The 11,326-nt window shown below is 52.6% G+C and overlaps 1 protein-coding gene across 3 annotated transcripts in view; it reads right to left on the reverse strand.

Moving 5' to 3' along the window:
* Nucleotides 1–11,326, reverse strand: part of LOC140418165 (GTP-binding protein REM 2-like) — a 179,836-nt gene that overhangs the window by 152,031 nt on the left and 16,479 nt on the right. For all 3 annotated transcript variants that reach the window (XM_072501591.1, XM_072501590.1, XM_072501588.1), the window contains exon 2: nucleotides 11,009–11,326. This exon is cut by the window's right edge. In XM_072501591.1, the coding sequence (XP_072357692.1) occupies nucleotides 11,009–11,326 (318 nt within the window). The remainder of the gene's footprint in view (nucleotides 1–11,008) is intronic.

Genomic DNA, 11,326 nt, shown 5'->3' on the forward strand with positions numbered 1-11,326 from the left:
GCACAGCACAGCGTTGGATACAGAGTAAAGCTCCCTCTACACTGTCCCCATCAAACACTCCCAGGACAGGTACAGCGCGTGGTTAGATACAGAGTAAACCTCCCTCTACACTGTCCCCCATCAAACACTCCCAGGACAGGTACAGCACATGGGTTAGATACAGAGTAAAGCTCCCTCTACACTGTCCCCATCAAACACTCCCAGGACAGGTACAGCGCGTGGTTAGATACAGAGTAAACCTCCCTCTACACTGTCCCCCATCAAACACTCCCAGGACAGGTACAGCACATGGGTTAGATACAGAGTAAAGCTCCCTCTACACTGTCCCCATCAAACACTCCCAGGACAGGTACAGCACGGCGTTAGATACAGAGTAAAGCTCCCTCTACACTATCCCCATCAAACACTCCCACGACAGGTACCGCACGGGGTTAGATACAGAGTAAAGCTTCCGCTACACAGTCCCCATCAAACACTCCCAGGACAGGTACAGCACGGGGTTAGGTACAGAGTAAAGCTCCCTCTACACAGTCCCCATCAAACACTCCCAGGACAGGTACAGCACGGGGTTAGATACAGAGTAAAGCTCCCTCTACACTGTCCCCATCAAACACTCCCAGGACAGGTACAGCACGGGGTTAGGTACAGAGTAAAGCTCCCTCTACACAGTTCCCATCAAACACTCCCAGGACAGGGACAGCGCGGGGTTAGATGCAGAGTAAACCTCCCTCTACACTGTCCCCCATCAAACAGTCCCAGGACAGGTACAGCACAGGGTTAGATACAGAGTAAAGCTCCCTCTACACTGTCCCCATCAAACACTCCCAGGACAGGTACAGCACGGGGTTAGATACAGAGTAAAGCTCCCTCTACACTGTCCCCATCAAACACTCCCAGGACAGGTACAGCGCGGGATTAGATACAGAGTAAACCTCCCTCTCCACTGCCCCCATCAAACACTCCCAGGACAGGTACAGCACAGGGTTAGATACAGACTAAAGCTCCCTCTACACAGTCCCCATCAAACACTCCCAGGACAGATACAGCACGGGGTTAGATAGAGAGTAAAGCTCTCTCTGCACTGTCCCATTCAAACGCTCCCAGGACACGTATAGCACGGGGTTAGATGCAGAGTAAAGCTCCCTCTACACTGTCCCCATCAAACACTCCCAGGACAGGTACAGCACAGGGTTAGATACAGAGTAAAGCTCCCTCTACACTGTCCCCTTCAAACACTCCCAGGACAGGTACAACGCAGGATTAGATACAGAGTAAACCTCCCTCTACACTGCCCCCATCAAACACTCCCAGGACAGGTACAGCACAGGGTTGGATACAGAGTAAAGCTCCCTCTACACTGTCCCCATCAAACACTCCCAGGACAGGTACAGCGCGTGGTTAGATACAGAGTAAACCTCCCTCTACACTGTCCCCCATCAAACACTCCCAGGACAGGTACAGCACATGGGTTAGGTACAGAGTAAAGCTCCCTCTACACTGTCCCCATCAAACACTCCCAGGACAGGTACAGCACGGGGTTAGATACAGAGTAAAGCTCCCTCTACACTGTCCCCCATCAAACACTCCCAGGACAGGTACAGCACAGGGTTAGATACAGAGTAAACCTCCCTCTACACTATCCCCATCAAACACTCCCACGACAGGTACATCACGGGGTTAGATACAGAGTAAAGCTCCCTCTACACTGTCCCCATCAAACACTCCCAGGACAGGTACAGCACGGCGTTAGATACAGAGTAAAGCTCCCTCTACACTATCCCCATCAAACACTCCCACGACAGGTACCGCACGGGGTTAGATACAGAGTAAAGCTTCCACTACACTGTCCCCATCAAACACTACCAGGACAGGTACATCACGGGGTGAGATACAGAGTAAAGCTCCCTCTACACTGTCCCCATCAAACACTCCCAGGACAGGTACAGCACGGGGTTAGGTACATAGTAAAGCTCCCTCTACACAGTCCCCATCAAACACTCCCAGGACAGGTAGAGCACGGGGTTAGATACAGAGTAAAGCTCCCTCTACACTGTCCCTATCAAACACTCCCAGGACAGGTACAGCACGGCGTTAGATACAGAGTAAAGCTCCCTCTACACTATCCCCATCAAACACTCCCACGACAGGTACCGCATGGGCTTAGATACAGAGTAAAGCTTCCGCTACACTGTCCCCATCAAACACTCCCAGGACAGGTACAGCACGGGGTCAGATACAGAGTAAAGCTCCGCCTACACTGTCCCCATCAAACACTCCCAGGACAGGTACAGCACGGGGTGAGATACAGAGTAAAGCTCCCTCTACACTGTCCCATTCAAATGCTCCCAGGACACGTACAGCACGGGGTTAGATGCAGAGTAAAGCTCCCTCTACACTGTCCCCATCAAACTGTCCCAGGACAGGTACAGCACGGGGTTAGATGCAGAGTAAAGCTCCCTCTACACTGTCCCCCATCAAACACTCCCAGGACAGGTACAGCACAGGGTTAGATACAGAGTAAAGCTCCCTCTACACTGTCCCCATCAAACACTCCCAGGACAGGTACAGCACGGCGTTAGATACAGAGTAAAGCTCCCTCTACACTATCCCCATCAAACACTCCCACGACAGGTACCGTACGGGGTTAGATACAGAGTAAAGCTTCCACTACACTGTCCCATCAAACACTCCCAGGACAGGTACATCACGGGGTGAGATACAGAGTAAAGCTCCCTCTACACTGTCCACATCAAACACTCCCAGGACAGGTACAGCACGGGGTTAGATACAGAGTAAAGCTCCCTCTGCACTTTCCCCATCAAACACTAACAGGACAGGTACAGGACGGGGTTAGATACAGAGTAAAGCTCCCTCTACACTGTCCCCATCAAACACTCCCAGGACAGGTACAGCACAGGGTTAGATACAGAGTAAAGCTCCCTCTGCACTTTCCCCATCAAACACACCCAGGACAGGTACAGCACGGGGTTAGATACAGAGTAAAGCTCCCTCTACACTTTCCCCATCAAACACTCCCAGGACAGGTAGAGCACAGGGTTAGATACAGAGTAAAGCTCCCTCTACACAGTCCCCATCAAACACTCCCAGGACAGGTACAGCACGGGGTTAGATACAGAGTAAAGCTCCCTCTACACTGTCCCCATCAAACACTCCCAGGACAGGTACAGCACGGCGTTAGATACAGAGTAAAGCTCCCTCTACACTATCCCCATCAAACACTCCCACGACAGGTACCGCATGGGGTTAGATACAGAGTAAAGCTTCCGCTACACTGTCCCCATCAAACACTCCCAGGACAGGTACAGCACGGGGTCAGATACAGAGTAAAGCTCCGTCTACACTGTCCCCATCAAACACTCCCAGGACAGGTACAGCACGGGGTGAGATACAGAGTAAAGCTCCGTCTACACTGTCCCCATCAAACACTCCAAGGACAGGTACAGCACGGGGTGAGATACAGAGTAAAGCTCCCTCTACACTGTCCCCATCAAACACTCCCAGGACAGGTACAGCACGGGGTTAGATACAGAGTAAAGCTCCCTCTGCACTGTACTCATCAAACACTCCCAGGACAGGTATAACACGGGGTTAGATACAGAGTAAAGCTCCCTCAACACTGTCCCATTCAAACGCTCCCAGGACAGGTACAGCACAGGGTTAGATACAGAGTAAAGCTCCCTCTACACTGTCCCCTTCAAACACTCCCAGGACAGGTACAGCGCGGGGTTAGATACAGAGTAAACCTCCCTCTACACTGCCCCCATCAAACACTCCCAGGACAGGTACAGCACAGCGTTGGATACAGAGTAAAGCTCCCTCTCCACTGTCCCCATCAAACACTCCCAGGACAGGTACAGCGCGTGGTTAGATACAGAGTAAACCTCCCTCTACACTGTCCCCCATCAAACACTCCCAGGACAGGTACAGCACATGGGTTAGATACAGAGTAAAGCTCCCTCTACACTATCCCCATCAAACACTCCCACGACAGGTACCGCACGGGGTTAGATACAGAGTAAAGCTTCCTCTACACTGTCCCCATCAAACACTCCCAGGACAGGTACAGCACGGCGTTAGATACAGAGTAAAGCTCCCTCTACACTATCCCCATCAAACACTCCCACGACAGGTACCGCACGGGGTTAGATACAGAGTAAAGCTTCCACTACACTGTCCCATCAAACACTCCCAGGACAGGTACATCACGGGGTGAGATACAGAGTAAAGCTCCCTCTACACTGTCCACATCAAACACTCCCAGGACAGGTACAGCACGGGGTTAGATACAGAGTAAAGCTCCCTCTGCACTTTCCCCATCAAACACTAACAGGACAGGTACAGGACGGGGTTAGATACAGAGTAAAGCTCCCTCTACACTGTCCCCATCAAACACTCCCAGGACAGGTACAGCACAGGGTTAGATACAGAGTAAAGCTCCCTCTGCACTTTCCCCATCAAACACACCCAGGACAGGTACAGCACGGGGTTAGATACAGAGTAAAGCTCCCTCTACACTTTCCCCATCAAACACTCCCAGGACAGGTAGAGCACAGGGTTAGATACAGAGTAAAGCTCCCTCTACACAGTCCCCATCAAACACTCCCAGGACAGGTACAGCACGGGGTTAGATACAGAGTAAAGCTCCCTCTACACTGTCCCCATCAAACACTCCCAGGACAGGTACAGCACGGCGTTAGATACAGAGTAAAGCTCCCTCTACACTATCCCCATCAAACACTCCCACGACAGGTACCGCATGGGGTTAGATACAGAGTAAAGCTTCCGCTACACTGTCCCCATCAAACACTCCCAGGACAGGTACAGCACGGGGTCAGATACAGAGTAAAGCTCCGTCTACACTGTCCCCATCAAACACTCCCAGGACAGGTACAGCACGGGGTGAGATACAGAGTAAAGCTCCGTCTACACTGTCCCCATCAAACACTCCAAGGACAGGTACAGCACGGGGTGAGATACAGAGTAAAGCTCCCTCTACACTGTCCCCATCAAACACTCCCAGGACAGGTACAGCACGGGGTTAGATACAGAGTAAAGCTCCCTCTGCACTGTACTCATCAAACACTCCCAGGACAGGTATAACACGGGGTTAGATACAGAGTAAAGCTCCCTCAACACTGTCCCATTCAAACGCTCCCAGGACAGGTACAGCACAGGGTTAGATACAGAGTAAAGCTCCCTCTACACTGTCCCCTTCAAACACTCCCAGGACAGGTACAGCGCGGGGTTAGATACAGAGTAAACCTCCCTCTACACTGCCCCCATCAAACACTCCCAGGACAGGTACAGCACAGCGTTGGATACAGAGTAAAGCTCCCTCTCCACTGTCCCCATCAAACACTCCCAGGACAGGTACAGCGCGTGGTTAGATACAGAGTAAACCTCCCTCTACACTGTCCCCCATCAAACACTCCCAGGACAGGTACAGCACATGGGTTAGATACAGAGTAAAGCTCCCTCTACACTGTCCCCATCAAACACTCCCAGGACAGGTACAGCGCGTGGTTAGCTACAGAGTAAACCTCCCTCTACACTGTCCCCCATCAAACATTCCCAGGACAGGTACAGCACATGGGTTAGATGCAGAGTAAAGCTCCCTCTACACTGTCCCCATCAAACACTCCCAGGACAGGTACAGCACGGCGTTAGATACAGAGTAAAGCTCCCTCTACACTATCCCCATCAAACACTCCCACGACAGGTACCGCACGGGGTTAGATACAGAGTAAAGCTTCCGCTACACTGTCCCCATCAAACACTCCCAGGACAGGTACAGCACGGGGTTAGGTACAGAGTAAAGCTCCCTCTACACAGTCCCCATCAAACACTCCCAGGACAGGGACAGCGCGGGGTTAGATGCAGAGTAAACCTCCCTCTACACTGTCCCCCATCAAACACTCCCAGGACAGGTACAGCACAGGGTTAGATACAGAGTAAAGCTCCCTCTACACTGTCCCCATCAAACACTCCCAGGACAGGTACAGCACGGGGTTAGATACAGAGTAAAGCTCCCTCTACACTGTCCCCATCAAACACTCCCACGACAGGTACCGTACGGGGTTAGATACAGAGTAAAGCTTCCACTACACTGTCCCATCAAACACTCCCAGGACAGGTACATCACGGGGTGAGATACAGAGTAAAGCTCCCTCTACACTGTCCACATCAAACACTCCCAGGACAGGTACAGCACGGGGTTAGATACAGAGTAAAGCTCCCTCTGCACTTTCCCCATCAAACACTAACAGGACAGGTACAGGACGGGGTTAGATACAGAGTAAAGCTCCCTCTACACTGTCCCCATCAAACACTCCCAGGACAGGTACAGCACAGGGTTAGATACAGAGTAAAGCTCCCTCTGCACTTTCCCCATCAAACACACCCAGGACAGGTACAGCACGGGGTTAGATACAGAGTAAAGCTCCCTCTACACTTTCCCCATCAAACACTCCCAGGACAGGTAGAGCACAGGGTTAGATACAGAGTAAAGCTCCCTCTACACAGTCCCCATCAAACACTCCCAGGACAGGTACAGCACGGGGTTAGATACAGAGTAAAGCTCCCTCTACACTGTCCCCATCAAACACTCCCAGGACAGGTACAGCACGGCGTTAGATACAGAGTAAAGCTCCCTCTACACTATCCCCATCAAACACTCCCACGACAGGTACCGCATGGGGTTAGATACAGAGTAAAGCTTCCGCTACACTGTCCCCATCAAACACTCCCAGGACAGGTACAGCACGGGGTCAGATACAGAGTAAAGCTCCGTCTACACTGTCCCCATCAAACACTCCCAGGACAGGTACAGCACGGGGTGAGATACAGAGTAAAGCTCCGTCTACACTGTCCCCATCAAACACTCCAAGGACAGGTACAGCACGGGGTGAGATACAGAGTAAAGCTCCCTCTACACTGTCCCCATCAAACACTCCCAGGACAGGTACAGCACGGGGTTAGATACAGAGTAAAGCTCCCTCTGCACTGTACTCATCAAACACTCCCAGGACAGGTATAACACGGGGTTAGATACAGAGTAAAGCTCCCTCAACACTGTCCCATTCAAACGCTCCCAGGACAGGTACAGCACAGGGTTAGATACAGAGTAAAGCTCCCTCTACACTGTCCCCTTCAAACACTCCCAGGACAGGTACAGCGCGGGGTTAGATACAGAGTAAACCTCCCTCTACACTGCCCCCATCAAACACTCCCAGGACAGGTACAGCACAGCGTTGGATACAGAGTAAAGCTCCCTCTCCACTGTCCCCATCAAACACTCCCAGGACAGGTACAGCGCGTGGTTAGATACAGAGTAAACCTCCCTCTACACTGTCCCCCATCAAACACTCCCAGGACAGGTACAGCACATGGGTTAGATACAGAGTAAAGCTCCCTCTACACTATCCCCATCAAACACTCCCACGACAGGTACCGCACGGGGTTAGATACAGAGTAAAGCTTCCTCTACACTGTCCCCATCAAACACTCCCAGGACAGGTACAGCACGGCGTTAGATACAGAGTAAAGCTCCCTCTACACTATCCCCATCAAACACTCCCACGACAGGTACCGCACGGGGTTAGATACAGAGTAAAGCTTCCACTACACTGTCCCATCAAACACTCCCAGGACAGGTACATCACGGGGTGAGATACAGAGTAAAGCTCCCTCTACACTGTCCACATCAAACACTCCCAGGACAGGTACAGCACGGGGTTAGATACAGAGTAAAGCTCCCTCTGCACTTTCCCCATCAAACACTAACAGGACAGGTACAGGACGGGGTTAGATACAGAGTAAAGCTCCCTCTACACTGTCCCCATCAAACACTCCCAGGACAGGTACAGCACAGGGTTAGATACAGAGTAAAGCTCCCTCTGCACTTTCCCCATCAAACACACCCAGGACAGGTACAGCACGGGGTTAGATACAGAGTAAAGCTCCCTCTACACTTTCCCCATCAAACACTCCCAGGACAGGTAGAGCACAGGGTTAGATACAGAGTAAAGCTCCCTCTACACAGTCCCCATCAAACACTCCCAGGACAGGTACAGCACGGGGTTAGATACAGAGTAAAGCTCCCTCTACACTGTCCCCATCAAACACTCCCAGGACAGGTACAGCACGGCGTTAGATACAGAGTAAAGCTCCCTCTACACTATCCCCATCAAACACTCCCACGACAGGTACCGCATGGGGTTAGATACAGAGTAAAGCTTCCGCTACACTGTCCCCATCAAACACTCCCAGGACAGGTACAGCACGGGGTCAGATACAGAGTAAAGCTCCGTCTACACTGTCCCCATCAAACACTCCCAGGACAGGTACAGCACGGGGTGAGATACAGAGTAAAGCTCCGTCTACACTGTCCCCATCAAACACTCCAAGGACAGGTACAGCACGGGGTGAGATACAGAGTAAAGCTCCCTCTACACTGTCCCCATCAAACACTCCCAGGACAGGTACAGCACGGGGTTAGATACAGAGTAAAGCTCCCTCTGCACTGTACTCATCAAACACTCCCAGGACAGGTATAACACGGGGTTAGATACAGAGTAAAGCTCCCTCAACACTGTCCCATTCAAACGCTCCCAGGACAGGTACAGCACAGGGTTAGATACAGAGTAAAGCTCCCTCTACACTGTCCCCTTCAAACACTCCCAGGACAGGTACAGCGCGGGGTTAGATACAGAGTAAACCTCCCTCTACACTGCCCCCATCAAACACTCCCAGGACAGGTACAGCACAGCGTTGGATACAGAGTAAAGCTCCCTCTCCACTGTCCCCATCAAACACTCCCAGGACAGGTACAGCGCGTGGTTAGATACAGAGTAAACCTCCCTCTACACTGTCCCCCATCAAACACTCCCAGGACAGGTACAGCACATGGGTTAGATACAGAGTAAAGCTCCCTCTACACTGTCCCCATCAAACACTCCCAGGACAGGTACAGCGCGTGGTTAGATACAGAGTAAACCTCCCTCTACACTGTCCCCCATCAAACATTCCCAGGACAGGTACAGCACATGGGTTAGATGCAGAGTAAAGCTCCCTCTACACTGTCCCCATCAAACACTCCCAGGACAGGTACAGCACGGCGTTAGATACAGAGTAAAGCTCCCTCTACACTATCCCCATCAAACACTCCCACGACAGGTACCGCACGGGGTTAGATACAGAGTAAAGCTTCCGCTACACTGTCCCCATCAAACACTCCCAGGACAGGTACAGCACGGGGTTAGGTACAGAGTAAAGCTCCCTCTACACAGTCCCCATCAAACACTCCCAGGACAGGGACAGCGCGGGGTTAGATGCAGAGTAAACCTCCCTCTACACTGTCCCCCATCAAACACTCCCAGGACAGGTACAGCACAGGGTTAGATACAGAGTAAAGCTCCCTCTACACTGTCCCCATCAAACACTCCCAGGACAGGTACAGCACGGGGTTAGATACAGAGTAAAGCTCCCTCTACACTGTCCCCATCAAACACTCCCAGGACAGGTACAGCACGGGGCTAGATACAGAGTAAAGCTCCCTCGACACTGTCCCCATCAAACACTCCCACGACAGGTACCGCACGGGGTTAGATACAGAGTAAAGCTTCCACTACACTGTCCCCATCAAACACTCCCAGGACAGGTACATCACGGGGTGAGATACAGAGTAAAGCTCCCTCTACACAGTCCCCATCAAACACTCCCAGGACAGGTAGAGCACGGGGTTAGATACAGAGTAAAGCTCCCTCTACACTGTCCCTACCAAACACTCCCAGGACAGGTACAGCACGGCGTTAGATACAGAGTAAAGCTCCCTCTACACTATCCCCATCAAACACTCCCACGACAGGTACCGCATGGGGTTAGATACAGAGTAAAGCTTCCGCTACACTGTCCCCATCAAACACTCCCAGGACAGGTACAGCACGGGGTCAGATACAGAGTAAAGCTCCGCCTACACTGTCCCCATCAAACACTCCCAGGACAGGTACAGCACGGGGTGAGATACAGAGTAAAGCTCCCTCTACACTGTCCCATTCAAATGCTCCCAGGACACGTACAGCACGGGGTTAGATGCAGAGTAAAGCTCCCTCTACACTGTCCCCATCAAACTGTCCCAGGACAGGTACAGCACGGGGTTAGATGCAGAGTAAAGCTCCCTCTACACTGTCCCCATCAAACTGTCCCAGGACTGGTACAGCGCGGGAGTAGATACAGAGTAAACCTCCCTCTACACTGCCCCCATCAAACACTCCCAGGACACGTACAGCACGTGGTCAGGTACAGAGTAAAGCTCCGTCTACACTGTCCCCATCAAACACTCCCAGGACAGGTACAGCGCGGGGTTAGATACTGAGTAAACCTCCCTCTACACTGTCCCCATCAAACACTCCCAGGACAGGTACAGCGCGGGGTTAGATACAGAGTAAACCTCCCTCTACACTGTCCCCATCAAACACTCCCAGGACAGGTACAGCACGGTGTTAGATACAGAGTAAAGCTCCCTCTACACTGTCCCCATCAAACACTCCCAGGACAGGTACAGCACAGGGTTAGATACAGAGTAAAGTCCCTCTACACTGTCCCCATCAAACACTCCCAGGACAGGTACAGCACGGGGTTAGGTACAGAGTAAAGCTCCCTCGACACTGTCCCCATCAAACACTCCCAGGACAGGTACAGCACGGGGTTAGATACAGAGTAAAGCTCCCTCTACACAGTCCCCATCAAACACTCCCAGGACAGGTACAGCACGGGGTTAGATACAGAGTAAAGCTCCCTCTACACTGTCCCCATCAAACACTCCCAGGACAGGAACAGCACGGGGTTAGATACAGAGTAAAGCTGCCTCTACACTGTCCCCATCAAACACTCCCAGGACAGGTACCGCACGGGATCAGATACAGATACAGGACTCTTTTCCCTCAGCGCGCCGCCCCACCCAGTCGAATAGCCGGGCCAGCCCACCCACCTGCGTTGTCGAGATCGCCGGCGAAGCTCTCCTTCAGGCCCCCGAAGACGCTGGCCAGGGCGGACTTGCCCACCCCCCTCTCCCCCAGCAGCACCACCTTGTGGGTGAGGGTCCCCACCCCCGAGGAGAGGTCCGAGTCGGAGGAGTCGGAGCAGCTGCCTCCCGGGTCGGGGGTCTGGGTGCCGGGCGGGTGGAGGGTGCTGAGGTGCGACCAGTCGATGACGGTGAGCTGCTCGGCGAGACCGCGCCCTCGGATGCCCTGGTGTCGCAGGGGGAGCGGCATCGAGCTACGTCTCTCCTCCAGCTTCCCCCTCGCCT

The sequence above is a fragment of the Scyliorhinus torazame genome, chromosome 5 (assembly GCF_047496885.1).
Source record: "Scyliorhinus torazame isolate Kashiwa2021f chromosome 5, sScyTor2.1, whole genome shotgun sequence".
NCBI classification, from domain to species: domain Eukaryota; kingdom Metazoa; phylum Chordata; class Chondrichthyes; order Carcharhiniformes; family Scyliorhinidae; genus Scyliorhinus; species Scyliorhinus torazame.